The following is a 15,112-nucleotide window of genomic DNA, read 5'->3' as shown; positions in this document are numbered from 1 at the left end:
ATTAACTCAATAAACTGTTTGACCTTCAAAGGGGAACAGAAAACAAATAATTCCCTCAACACTGTAAAACTATTTACTAAGTCTGCACTAATATTAATCTTGTCATCGTTCCTATCACCCATCTCCTCCCACTTATGACTGTATGACTGTAACCTTATTGCTGGTAACCTTACGATTTATATTGACTGTTTCCTAATATGATTTGATTGGTTATTTGTACCCTGTGACTATCATTAAGTGTTGTACCTTATGATTCTTGACGAATGTATCTTTTCTTTTATGTACACCGAGAGTGTATGCACCAAGACAAATTCCTTATGTGTCCAATCACACTTGGACAATAAAGAATTCTATTCTATTCTATTCTATTCTAAAATATAACTGATTCCAGCCTCACAGCAACTGCAATACGTATTTAAGTGATACTTTTGCATAAGTTAATAATATATTGATGAATACGCATCAGCAGATGAGAGTTGCTGTGGCTATTTGCTAAGAAAGCATATGGGTTTGCACATTTCACAACTCAATATTACTTTAATTCAAACATAAGTACTTTACAATTTGCATAATTTTAAGAATTCATAGTCTGCTAGTCCCTTCATCATTCCTGGTGATGACTGCTGGATTGGCTAGAATCATAGCAGCAGGAGCAGCATGTGGAAAAGAGTTAAATGAAGCACTGCCTCCCAAATCAATAGATTATAAACAGAATAACAGCATTGGAAGGGACCTTGGAGATCTTCTAGTCCAACTCCTTGCTCGAAGAGAAGAGCCTATATCATTCCGGACAAGTGGCTGTCCAGTCTCTTCTTAAAAGCCTCCAGTGATGGAGCACTCACAACTTCTGTTCCAATGATTGATTGTTCTCACTGTCAGGAAATTTCTCCTTAGTTCTAGGTAGGATCTCTAATGATCTTCCACCTATTATTTCTTGTCCTGCCCCTCCGGTGCTTTGGACAATAAGTTGACTCCCTCTTCTCTGTGACAGCTCCTCAAATACTACAAAACACCTATCAGGTCACCCCTAATCCTTCTCTTCAATATGCTAGACATACCTAATCCCCTTAACCATTCAGCCTACGATTTAGCCTCCAACCCCCTTATCATGATTGTTGCTAAATATACAGTACCAAATCTGGTATATTTATGTATATCCTGGACAATCCTGTCTATCGTCCTTCCCATCAAATGCTTCCCTCCTCACTCCTCTTCCTGCCCACAACTAAGAAAATGTCAGAGACATGAGACAAACAGACTAGCACTGAAGGCAGAACTGTTATTATTCATGAGGGCCATTTGATGGCAGCATAATACCAGCCAATTGAAGAAAGCCACTCCTCGTGGATTAAACTAAGATTTGCACACAGACAGAAAGAAAATATATTTGCCAATATTCCTCGGAAGAGAACAGGCTGGGCATCGTCCTTTAAATTTGCATTGCTACTGAAGGGAATACAACATTTCAGCAGCAGTTAAAAGTGGAATGCATCATCATATTGTTTGTGCAGTGTGATTGCAGAAAGTACAGGTTACAGATTAACAGAGTTGGAAGGGACCCTGTAGATCATCTAGTCCAACCCCCCACCCAAGCAGGAGCTCCTACACCATTTCTGACAAATGGCAGTCCAATCTCTTCTTGAAAGCCTCCAGTGATGAAGCTGTCTAAAGACAAACTGTTCCATTGGGTTGATTGTTCTCCTTATTTCTAGATTGAATCTCTCCTTGATCAGTTTCCATCCGTTATTCCTTGTCTGGCCTTTGGGTACCTTGGAAAATAGCTTGACCCCTTCCTCTCTGTGACAGCTCCTCAAATACTGGAACACTGCTATCATGTCTCCCCTGGTCTTCTCTTCACTAGACTAGCCATGCCCAGTTCCTGTAACCATTCTTCATATGTTTTAGTCTCCAGTCCCCTAATCATCCTGGTTGCTCTTCTCTGCACTTTTTCTAGAGTCTCAACATCTTTTTATAGAGTGGTGACCAAAACCAGATGCAGTATTCTAGGTGTGGTCTTACTAAGGCTTTATAGAGTGGCATTAGTACCTCCCTTGATCTTGATTGTATCCCTTAAGATCCAAATCTGCTATGTTTTCAAGAACAAACCCAAAACAGCACATGTTTGGAACTGCAGAGGTCACAAGTTTTGCTCAAAAACTATGAATCAGGAGAGATCATATCTGGATAAAGTACGGTTTGTTGGAGCAAACACAGATTCATCTAACTTAACAGCCTATTTCCACCAGAAGACAGGGACTTCTGATAAGCAGGACAAGAAGGAAACAACTGAGATATAAAAGTAGCATGCCTCACCCAAAATGTCTCACATTTTGACAATATATTTCACTGGATAGAAAAATCTCACCATGAGGATGAAACAAATGCCCAATTTGCCTAACAGTATCCTTAGTCTCATGAGTTACAAATAGCAAATTGCACTACATATTGGAAAACTGCTGAGCTGGAATGTATTAAGATTGAGCATTTTATTAAGCTGTTTCTTTACTTGGAATAAACAAATGATTGTTCTTATGATATTGTACAAGTAGAATGACTGTTAGTTTTTTGAATGACAATTATTACTCCCTTCATCTTCTGCATTTCATTTCTCCTAGAGCTTATTCCATCACTCTCTCTTATATAGCAATAGCAATAGCACTTAGACTTATATACCGCTTCACAGTGCTTTACAGCCCCCTCTAAGCGGGTTACAGAGTCAGCATATTGTCCCCAACAATCTGGGTCCTCATTTTACCGACCTCGGAAGGATGGAAGACTAAGTCAACCTTGAGCCAGTGAGATTCGAACTGCCAAATTGCAGTCAGCCGGCAGTCAGCAGAAGCTGCCTGCAGTACTGCATTCTAAGCACTGAGCCACTGCAGATCTTATCATTTATTATATCATTTATTGAGGTCTATAGCTGGTGGAGATATATGTACTGTATCACTTATGGAGATATATATATGTATCATTTATTACTGAAATGATAGTGCCTGCATGATTCTGCATGACTGCAGGATGGGTATAACTTATAGATATGTTGATATTTGAGATGCATTGCTATTCTACTAAAAATGCAAGGATGGTTGATGCTTTTGGAATTACTCATGGTTGAAAGTCTTCTTCCTCTTACTGGCTAACACTTGTTTTTATTTATTCTTTCATTTGTTTTCATTTATTTTAGGATGCAGATGTAAATATTCATAAGATTGTCCAAAATGAAGATCTATCTTATGACTGAAAGATATAGAACTTGTCACAACAAAGTGGTGGGTGGTTGTGTATGTTCTGTTTTTTTGTTTGTTTGTTTTTTTGCTCACCTTTCAGTGGCTTACTTGGACACGATCCACCCACATCAAAATTAACAAATTAAATTTACAGTAAAAATTTACAGTAAATATGACACCATCATATTTGGTGGCACAGTGGTTAGGGTGCAGTACTGCAGCTACTTCAGCTGACTGCTAATTCAGCAGATCAGCGGATCAAATCTCACCGGCTCAAGATTGACTCAGCCTTCCATCCTTCCAAGGTAGGTAAAATGAGGACCCAGATTGTTGGGGGCAATATGCTATTTAGTATACTGTCTTTGGTGTAAGTCGCCCAGAGTCCTCGGAGAGTGGGTGGCATAGAAATATGAATAATAATAATAAAAAAACCACTCTGTCTCACACAGAGACAATGTAGAGGAACATAGAGATGATCTTAGAGAAGGTACATGATGACTAACCGGGAATGAAAAATAGGTTTAGACCAGAGAAACAAAAAAAAAAACATGAAAAACAAACTTAAGATTGCTTTGTGTAGCCTCTTTTTGATGTAGGAGAGAGGGAAAGGAAGTCTGATAAGCTTTCAAGATTCTGTTATTATAACATATATCAATAAAACAGAGTTCTAGTACTCTGTTTTCCCCAAAATAAGACATCCCCTGATAATAAGCCCAATTGGGCTTTTGAGCGCATGGCAATAAAGCTAATTTCAGGGTTCAAAAAAATTTAAGACAGGGTCTTATTTTCGGGAAAACACAGTATTTCTTGTGCTGTTTCTTGATCTACTAACCTCAAAGTACTAAACATGTACTGTACATCTATGTTTGAGCATTTGTGTGTGGTTACACATATATTTAGGATATCTCTGCCCTGATAAACTGCCTCTTAACTCCCACAGTCTGACAGGAAAAGTTGGCTTATCTTCAGTTTAAGAAAATGAACGTCTGTGTAGTTTTTTTCTACATAGGATGCTGCCAATGCGCCTCTATTTCATTTGCATTTCTAACATCCTCTCAAATTATACACAAGAAGATAGATGAATGCCAAGGACATGTACCAGAAAGTTATGCTTTCCACAAAAACAATCTTCTCTTTATCAATCTTAACTTTTGAAATTAAAAGTTGAGGTGCAAAAAGCCACATTTGGAAGAAATGAGCAGAGGCAGCATGGAATGTTGTTGTTTTTTTTAAAAAAAGAAGAAGACAGCAGTCATGATTCTGTAATGGAAACTCCACTCCTTTTTTATGTGCATTGTGCAAAACATTACATAGGGATGTCCAACCTTGGCAACTTTAAGACTTATGGACTTATGGACTTCAACTCCCAAGCTGGGAAATTCTGGGAGTTGAAGTCCATAAGTTTTAAAGTTGCCAAGGTTGAACACCCCTACATTAAACAGTAATAGAGTTTTGATCACATGTCATGACTGCCATTTTGATTTTTTGCTTCTCCTTATGGATGCTCATGGAAATGGAAGAGTCTCTCTCTTCCCTGGAATTCAGATTTGCTATTGATCTTCATTCATGTGACAAGGGGAAAGTCCCTCAAAACCAATCAATTCCAAATGAAGTTCGGAGCTATCTGGAAGCCAACTTTTGAAATTAAGTTAGAAGAAAAAGAGGCCTAACCTGTTCCTTGAAATTCTCTGTCTCCCCTTGACATCACTTTGCTCTGCAGCAGATTAGTCTCAGAGCAGTTGGCAACCACTCCAAAAATCTATTCAGGCAATGTTCACATAACATTTCTAATCTAATTACAGAATTAATTAATTCTCTGGGTTGTGTTTTATATATATTGTATATATATGATTACAAAGTCACAAAATGACCTTGATTCGCATCATACATTAAGCCCCAAAGAAATTTTAGCGAAGGTCAAGAGAACCAAATTTAGCATCTGATATTAATGCAGCCATTACATTTGTAGATGTTTGGTCCAATGTGCTCAGTGGGAGCATTCAATTTCAAGGAGCATCCATTTCGATACAGAACAGGCAGGATCTCAGAGTTACCATTAACAGAGATAGGTTGTCTCCAAATTTGTTCCCATAGGTGAAAAATATATAACAACAAATTCAAAATTTGCAACTGGCTGACAAACCACACTCAACGAATAGTCCTTAATGGGTCTAAGTCTACATGGAGAGAAGTAAGCAGTGGTACCACAAGGTTCCGTCTTAGGCCCAGTACTCTTCAATATCTTCATAAACGACTTAGATGAGGGAATAGACGGGGAACTCACCAAATTTGCATTAAACTAAATACTAAACTGGCAGGAATAGCTAACACCCTAGAAGATAGGCTCAAGATCCAGATGGATCTTGACAGACTTGAACATTGGGCCCTATCTAACAAAATGAAATTCAATGTAGAGAAAAGTAAAGTCCTACACTTAGGTAAGAAAAACCAAAAGCACACATATAAACTGGGGGAAACCAGTCTTAATAGCAGTGACTGTGAGAGGGATCTTGGAGTCTTAGTGGACAACCAGCTAAATATGAGCCAGCAGTGTGCAGCGGCAGCTAAAAAGGCCAGTGCAACCCTAAATTGCATTAACAGAGAGATACAATCAAGATCAAGTGAGGTACTAATACCACTCTATAATGCCCTAGTAAGACCACCCCTAGAGTACTGCATCCAGTTTTGGTCACCACACTATAAAAAAGATGTTGAGACTCTAGAAAAAGTGCAGAGGAGAGCAACCAGGATGATTAGGGGACTGGAGGCTAAAACATACAAAGAACAGTTGCAGGAACTGGGCATGGCTAGTCTAGTGAAGAGAAGGACCAGGGGAGACATGATAGCCGTCTTCCAATATTTGAGGGGCTGCCACAGAGAGGAAGGGGTTAAGCTGTTTTCCAAAGGACCTGAAGGCCAGACAAGGAATAATGGATGGAAACTGACCAAGGAGAGATTCAACCTAGAAATAAGGAGAAACTTTCTGACAGTAAGAACAATCAACCAATGGAACAGCTTGCCTTCGGAAGTTGTGGGAGCTTCATCACTTGAGACTTTCAAGAAAAGATTGGAGTGCCATTTGTCAGAAATGGTGTAGGGTCTTCTGCTTGAGCAGGGGGTTGGACTAGATGACCTATAAGGTCCCTTCCAACTCTGTTAATCTGTTAAAAAAACCTTACCTCCATTTCCCAGTGTGTATTATAATTCTGGACTATTTCATTCAGCCCCTTTATTTCATGACATTTAGTGAAATTTACCTCTGTGTGTTCTTTGGCATTAGTCCTTTTTATGTTAGGTTTTAAGGAAGGTATTTTTTTTCAGTGCAATGTTGAGGTTTCTTTACATTTGTATTTCTCTCTGTCCCAATTCCTCCAGACGTACAATCCCATCACCTACTTGTTATACAGCACAATATCTGGGATCCAAATCATCTCAGAAGGTACTCGAATAGAAGTAACATTGTCAAAATCTGTTGGATTCCACTGAAGCTTGTAGTCATTCCATTCCTGATGGTAAGGAAGAAGTCTTTGTTTATTCCTTTCTAAGAGGATGATGTGATTATTTACAAGGGCACAACAAAGTTTATTTATTTGTTTGTTTATTTACAAGACTTATATGGCGCCCATCTCATGATACAATGACTCTAAGCAGCTCACAACAATTCATAAAACGTAATTAAAAAGAAAGATATTGTTCCTCCTATGCACTAAATCAGTGTTGGCTAACCTTTTTGCCATTGCGTGCCAAAAGTGGGGGAGCGTGGGGGGGTCACACGCATGTGTGCCCACACCCATAATTCTATGTGCCCTGCCCCTGCACATGTGTGTGTGACCTCCCACCCCCGCTCTTCCCCCATTTTTGGCACACGATGGAGCGGTGGGCCCGGTAGGCCCGTTTTTTCGCCCTCCCCGGGCTCCAGAGCCTTTCTAGGACCCTGGGGGAGGGTGAAAACGGCCTTCCCCACCCCCCCGGAGGCCCTCTGGAGGCCGGAAGTGGCCTGTTTGCCAACTTCCAGTGGGCCAGAAGGCCCGAAAATCAGCTGAGCTCGCGTGCCCACCAATATGGCTCCGTGTGCCACCTGTGGCACGCGTGCCATAGGTTCGCCATCATGGTACTAGAGCAAACATCCTCATAGCTCAACCACGGTCCTAGATCAATACTTGGGGCAAGAATCAAGTCTTCACAGCCCTCCAGAAGGTTAAAAAAAATAGGAATTCCTCTGATCTCAGGTAGGACCTGTTCAAAAGGGCTGGGGTGGCACATCTCACTGGTCCCACTGGAGGGCCACAAGAAAGGGGGGGACCTGGAGGACACCCATCTTATCTAATCTAGTAAGACAGGTAGATATCCTCAAGAGAGGCAGTCTTGCAGATAACCTGGCCGTGTGCCATGTGGATCTTTGAAGTGTAACCAACACTTTGAATTGCACCAGAAAACAACTGGAAGCCAGTGCAGCTTGTGCGGTAGTGGTGCTACTTGGGTGAGCTTCAGGGAACCCAAACTGTGTGCGTTGCTGCATTCTGGACCAGTTCCAATTTTTGGATGGTCTCCAAGGACAGCCCCATAGAGAGCACATTGCAGTAATCCAAATGACTAAGCCATGGGTGATTGTGAGCAAGGCCTCTTGGTCCAGCAATTGGTCCAGTTGGTGCACAAGATGGATTTGTGCAAAGGCTCCCCGGACCACAGCTGCCACGTGCTCTTCCATCAGGAGCGAACAAGTCCAAGAGGGCCCTCAAATTATAAACCAGAACTGTAAGGGGTAATGATAGCCATCCAAAGTCAGAAATGTGTCCTTCTTTCTGCAAAGCAGCTAGTTTTATAGGACACGCTAATCCAGAAAAATCTAATTATGGTTAATAGTAATCAAGATCATATCATGAGAAAACAGCTGTTAGCTTTTTACTGAACTTGATGGTATGAACACATCATCTCAGACATTGTCTTCCCTGGTTTTTAAAAAGGATTAAATAAACAGACTATAGCTCTCAAAAATACAATATATTGGCCAGACTACAATAGACACCCACCATATTCAGACATGGGTAAAAGTTGGAAAAACAATACAAGGTTTGCTATAATGCCCTCTAGATTCTCTATTAGAAGTGAAAAAACAAAGGAGGACACTACCCCCTTTACATGGTACAAGATCCACTTAATGTTGTTGTATTTGGATAATCGGTCTTTGGAGTCTCCCAGCTTCAATTTTGCTAGATTGTACCTGTCCTGCTTACCTGTTTCAGCCAAACATTTGTGGTCATCATTTGATTCTTTTCATCCTTCGTAGGCAAAGAAAAAAGTAGAGGTATTTGGATTGAATGGAAAGACACACATTAAATCTTGCCACTGCACTTAACTCTAGAAAGTAGGGCAAATTCTGTACTTGTATGGCTGGCTTGTTCAGTATGCTAGATAAGGCTAAAATTGGACATTGCAGCATATAGCAGGAACTCAGCTGTTGCCTTAGCAGGTTGTGTGAACCAAGCCATTGAGCTAAATATAAGGTGAGTCATTTTGGGGGGCACAGCATATTCCATGAATCTATATATATAAAAGCCAAATACCACTCACTCATCACGAAATCTCCAGAACGATAAAGCCTACAAATTTGAAAATTGGCACGTATGTTCCTCTTGACTTCTAGGTGCTCACTAAGAAAGGATTTTTCGAAATGACCATCAGATCATTACTATTTCATATACAGTATTTTATTCACACGCTCTGATGCTAAGGAGTTAGACGTTCTACTCCCCCTCCCCATCTGAAAGGAACTCTGTCCCAACTGCCAGTTGCCTTATATTAACACACTCTGATGCTACCTCTTCGCTAAACCAGGCGTGGGCATGGCCAGCACGTGACTCATCCGGTTTGCGGGCTGGGACATTTTACTCCCGCTCCCCCTCTGTTCCAACTGCCAGTTGCCTTATATTAACACGCTCTGATGCTACAGAGTTACACATTCTACATTAAGTTTCAGGCTTTAAGTGTCAATTTATCAAGCCTGAGCACATAGTTTCGTAGTAAAGCACAGGCGTCCAGCTAGTACAACAATATAATTGCTGTTTGTCTAGATTTAAGCAGATTGTATGAACTCAGCCTCTGGAAACACTAAGGATAGCAATCCCCTTTTTTCATCAGAGTGAAGAGCCCAGATACCTTCTTTCTGACCTCTGAGAATGAGTGTAATAACTGGTTGTGAAAGAGCTGTGGTGGCACAGTGGTCAGAATGCAGTATGATTCTGCCCACAGCCAGGAGTTTGATCCTGACCAGTGCAAGATTGATTCAGTCTTCCATCTTTCCAAGGTCAGTAAAATAAGGACCCAGATTATTGCAGGTAATATGCTGACATTAAAAACCACTCAGAGTTCTGTAAAGCACTATATGAGGTATATAAATCTAAGTGCTACTGCTATCATGTTTTCCAAAACATCTAAGGAAACATATATCCCTGCCTATTTCATGTCTTCCATGATACATATAACACAAATCATTTTCTAGCAAAAAATTCCCAAACACATTCATTTTGAAACTGCAAAGCCAATTCCAAAAGAGGGATTTAATCTGAATCCTTTCTCTTATTTTCATAGTATATTGACAATACAATGAATATGTGTTTTCTCCAGCTGCAAGTATTTTTGCTGAAAGTGCTACAGAAAGATCAAGTGCCAGTTTGTATACATACCACATCAATTAGCTGAGCTATGGACAGTCCAAACCTGACAATCACAACGTCAGAGGTATTGGGGACTGGCCTGGACCACCGGTTGTAAGCATGGAAAAGGTATCTGAAGAGCCGTTCTTCTGCCTGAGTCTGTGTCCGGCCTTGGAGAGATGCAGATTCTACAAACAGGAACATGCAAGCCTCTTATGATCAGTCTAACCAAACTTTAAAGACTGGCATATCATTCTCAAATATTGCAAAGTCAACATCTAAATCAGTTTGAACAATGAAATTAAATATTGAGATCAATATTCAAACATGACCAGATTTTTTATTTTTAAATACTTAAGCTGAACAATCCTTCCACATTTCTTACATTAATCATTCTGACAACCCTGTAAAGCCGACATCAGCAACTTTATTGAGCCTTCAGCATCTTTATATGATTTTGCATAATGGCCTAGGCGGCTCAGATAAATAAAAAAATCTCCACCATCCCCAGATCTTGCAAGACTGCTGTATTGTGCAAGAGTTTCTCACATCAAGGTCTATGCAAAGACAGTAAACTCCATAAGCTCTTACATACTGGTGTGAACTCGCATGAGTAATTTTTGCAGCCATTATTAGGTAAGGTAGTAAAGAGTTGTGTGGGGAGATGACAGCCATATAAATTTGTTAAATCAAACAATCAATCACTAGAATCCTAAACTGGAAGAAGGGTTCATTCTGTTCAGTGCAGGCATCCAGATTAAAACATAGGAAACAAATGATGGATGAGACTGAGAGAGAGAGAGAGAGAGAGAGAGACAGAGAGAGAGAGAGACAGAGAGAGAGAGAGAGAGAGAGAGAGAGAGAGACAGAGAGACAGTGAGACCGAGAGAGAGAAAACAAACTATCAAAACAAGTTAGTGATAAGCATTACTGGAACTTGCACCTATATTCTATTGCATTATGCACAAATGCATTTATATGTAGAAAAACTCAAAAATGCAAAGCTCTTGAGCAGAAGTTGGCATGCATAAAAAGGAAATGTACCAGCTCAAGAAGACAAACAAAGCTTAAGGAAAGGATATAGGCTTCATGTTGCCGCAAATTAACAACAGAAAATATGGAAGCTTAGATGTATTCATTATAAATCCTAGCTTTGAATCTAGTAATATCTTCAGGGCAGTCTTAAAAGTCAAGATGGCAGTTGTAGCTTGGATCATCTTAACAGTCCTTTATGATTTTTAATAGTAATTAGTTTTTACCATTAGTAATAGTAATTACACAACAGAAGCAGATGGAGGCAAGGAAACATAGTTTGCCTAGGATTGGAGTGAGATGCCAGTGGTAAGAAAACAGCTAGGCTTGACCAGATCTGATGGCCAAGATCCTACAAGGACTTTCAGTGACATAGGGTTGGCCATGTAAGGAGCAGAACTGTTTCAGAGGAAAAATTAAATTGAAATCTTCACAGCCCTTCACAACTCTGCTGCCCCTTCTAAGACTCCTTAAGAGATTTTAAGGTTGCACCTCTCAAAGCCAAAGGAGATGGGAATTGTGGGAGTAGCTTGTAAAAGAAGCCTTTTCTAACTTGACTTTTGCTGTGAGGTTCTTGGTGCCCCCTGAGCTTGGTTATTTTCTTGCAGATGTTTTATTACCCACCTAGGTAACATCATCAGTGCTAGAGATGTCACCTAATTGAGTAATGGAATGTCTGCAAGAAAACAACCAGGCTCAGGGAGTATCAAGACTCCACCGTTCAACTCTTACAAATATTGTCTTCTATTGAAAATAAATGAACACCCAAAGAAAGATTAGGATGAACAGTTGATCTGGTGTTCTTTTCCAGTTTATATTATTTTCATTTTTTTTTTAATATTCTATACCAACCGGAGTCATTATGGTATGTGTACATGTGCCTTTATCTACTTTTTGAATCCTGGTGATTGCCTGGATTAATCTATGCACTTGTCTTGGCAAGATTTTCAGAAGTGGTTTGCCATTGTATGCTTTGTAGAGGTGAGAGAGAGTCACTGGCCCAAGGTCACCCAGCTGGCTTTGGGCCAGTGACTTTGGCTTTGTGTCTAAGACGGGACTAGAATTTATGCTTTCTAAGCTTGAAACCTTATATGTCACACAAATGCATCTTGCTACGAAACCTGGAAAGGTAGTGGGGACCATTTTTCTGCATCAAGTCTTTCGATGGCAAATCTTTAGGTAATTCTAGATAAAATAAGATATGATTGCAGAGGCCAATTCCGAGGTGGAAGTACACCCAAGAGCAAAGTTTTGGACCAAATTACAACTGGTGAAGTTGCTAGTAGAAATGGGAAGCTTTTTAACTAATGAGACTTGTATTCCATCAAAGATTTTCTGGTTCTTTGTTTATCTCCTCCATTGTATCGAAGGAGTTCTTTCATTTGGACTCATACTGCTGACATCCTTAAAAACTAATGGTTCAGAAATGTCTTTGCATTCTGAGTCAAAATACCTTTTGGACAACATCAGGAACAATACTTAACACTCAGGTCTTGAATAAGCGACAGTGTACGTATATGATAGATGCCTAACAATCTTTGGGAACATAAAGGAGACAGAAAGAAGGGAGAAAACGGGGCTGTTGCAAAAAAGAGTCTTAAATCTAAGGGAGGTGTAAAACATGGGAAAAAAAGACTTCGCAAAACTGCCTTAATTATACTAAGCATAAGTTGTGTAGGAGAATTGCTTTGGTAGGCTTTCAAGAATCTGATGTGTTACCTTACCAGCAATAAATATATTTCCAGAAACTCAAATAGTTCTTGTTTCCCGAGTTTGCCAGCTTTACAGGAATTGAGAATATAAGAAAGTATAAAACAGTGTCCTGGTTTAAAACTTAATCTGAATATTGCATGTAATATCCACTTCAAAGCAGTTTTTAAAGCCCTGAATAACAGAATAACAGAGTTGGGAGGGACCTTTGAGGTCTTCTATTCCAACTCTCTGCTCAAGCAGGAAACCATAGACCATTTCAGACAAAAGGCTGTCCAATCTCTTCTTAAAAGCCTCCAGTGTTGAAGCACCCACAACTTCTGGAGGCAAGTTGTTCCACTGGTTAATTGTCCTCACTGTTAGGAAGTTTCTCCTTAATTCCAGGTTGTTTCTCTCCTTCAATAATTTCCAACCGTTGTTTTTTGTCTTGCCTTCAGGTGCTTTGGAAAATAAGTTGTCCCCCTCTTCTTTGTGGCAGCCCCTCAAATACTGGAATACTGCTATCATGTCACCCCTAGTCCTTCTTTTCTCTAGAGTAGATTGACCATACCCAATTCTTGCAACTGTTCTTTGTATGTTTTTGTCTCCAGGCTCTTAATCATCTTAGTTGCTCTTCTTTGCACTTTTTCCAAAGTCTCAACATCTTTTTTGTAATGTGGTGACCAAAACTGGATGCAGTATTCCAGGTGTGGTCTTACTAAGGCTTTATAAAACAGTACTAATATTTCACATGATACTGATTTTATGTCTCTGGTTTATGCAACCAAGGATTGTATTAGCTTTTTTGGCTGCTGCCGCACACTGCTGGCTCATTTCAAGTGATCGTCCACTGGGACTTTGGAGTCCCTCTCACAGATTAGGTTTCACCTAATCTGTACTTGTACCTTTGGTTCTTCCTGCCTAGGTGTAAAACCTTGCTCTTCTACATGCTTTCTCTTTTAAGTGGGTATTTGCTTTTAATGCAGTTAATGTATTTATTTGCAAATTTGCATTCTGGTTTTTCAAGATGAAATAATGCATTTGGATAAATAAACTGGCAAACTACTATGCCAAAGAACTCTCAGGGTAGAAACCAATCCAGCAATGGGAAAAGCTAGTAAATCACTTAATAAATAGGTGGCGTTGACTCAGGCAGCTTTCCTTGCCCCCAGGGGCAGACTGACACAAAGAAAAAGTAGCTGGTTTGCATCTACGAGGCTTTAATCTGCCCCTTGGCAGCCCAGGTTATTATTTTTTTTCCCCTGTTGTTGGCAAGTGGATTTGAAATACAGACACAGCCCTACATCTGTGTGAGTGGAATCATTGGAGGAGCACTGAAAGAAAGATCGTACAAGAGCAAGCTTGTGCAATCGACACTCTCAGAAGCATGCAACACCAAAACCCCCATCCGTTAACTGACAGCTGATGAAGGAAACTGCAGAAGGACATTTGCCTTGTTTTATAGCTGTTCATACATTTAATGCGATATTCCTACAGGTCAGGACTCAAGTCAAGGAACTGAATTTTGCCTCTGGAATTCACTCAAAGTGAAAAACTGACCATAAGTGAATAGAGGTTTGTCAAGCAGGGACAGGAGATTAAAATTGTCAAAATGGCAGGAGGTGGTTGCCATCAATAAACACTCCCGTCCTTTTGAAAGATGCATCATACCATTCAAAAGGGGAAAGATGCATGCTTTGTCCGCCGTGGTGCTGATTTTGACACTTCCCTTCCCATGAATGCCAGTGAGGTTTGTCATCAGAAACAAATTGGGTGCTAGGAATCTGGATGACCTGAGCTTGTAATTAATTGGATTTAGAAAAGAGGTGGGGAAGGGAAGAAGTATTAAGGGAACAAATGGAAACAGAGCTAAGTATCATAAAATGAAACAAAGAGGTTCTAACAAACAGAATGGAACCTGGATGGAAATCATGGAATTGGACTTTCTGAAGGGATTGGAAGGAAAAGTATCAAAGGCAGTGGTGGGATTCAGCCAGTTCACACCACTTCGGGAGAACCGGTTGTTAACTTTCTAAGCAGTTTGGCAAAGTGGTTGTTGGAAGAAATCATTAGGGAAGAGAACCGGTTGTTAAATTACTTGAATCCCACCACTGATCAAAGGGATGGAGTTGTGGGTGCAGGAACAGAAATATAGGACAAGAAGCAGATCTAAGGACTCCACTTGATACAGAGCTACCCCACAGATGGCCCTGAACATAAATCATACACCACCACCACCCCCAGCAGTACAAACAGACTAGCCAAAGTCAGCTTGGAAGAGATTGCCTCTTGGTATCTTGGGCTTATATCCTTTAGCACTAAATAAGTTAAACCAACACTTGAATTGCACTTGTGCAATAGTCACAAAATATATGTTCTATAGCTAAAGGAGCTGGAGCTTGTCAGCACACATGCAGCTTTTTACACCAACTGTGATTTCCTAGCAGTCAACAAGGGCAGTCTCTGAAAGAGTGAATTGCAGTAACTGCATCTGGAGATCATGATGACATG

General features: G+C 40.2%; 1 protein-coding gene across 2 annotated transcripts in view; it reads right to left on the bottom strand.

The window, feature by feature from the left end:
* The window catches only part of CHRNA2 (cholinergic receptor nicotinic alpha 2 subunit), a 35,723-nt gene that overhangs the window by 10,155 nt on the left and 10,456 nt on the right, over positions 1-15,112 (bottom strand). For both annotated transcript variants that reach the window (XM_034421240.3, XM_034421241.3), the window contains exons 4-6: positions 9,911-10,068; positions 8,462-8,506; positions 6,624-6,733 (exon numbers count right to left, since the gene is read on the bottom strand). In XM_034421240.3, coding sequence (XP_034277131.2) covers positions 6,624-6,733; positions 8,462-8,506; positions 9,911-10,068 — 313 coding nt within the window. The remainder of the gene's footprint in view (positions 1-6,623; positions 6,734-8,461; positions 8,507-9,910; positions 10,069-15,112) is intronic.

Source organism: Pantherophis guttatus, chromosome 1 (genome assembly GCF_059756535.1).
Source record: "Pantherophis guttatus breed Tessera chromosome 1, ASM5975653v1, whole genome shotgun sequence".
NCBI classification, from domain to species: Eukaryota; Metazoa; Chordata; class Lepidosauria; order Squamata; family Colubridae; genus Pantherophis; species Pantherophis guttatus.
This window is presented reverse-complemented; position numbering and strand designations above follow the sequence as displayed.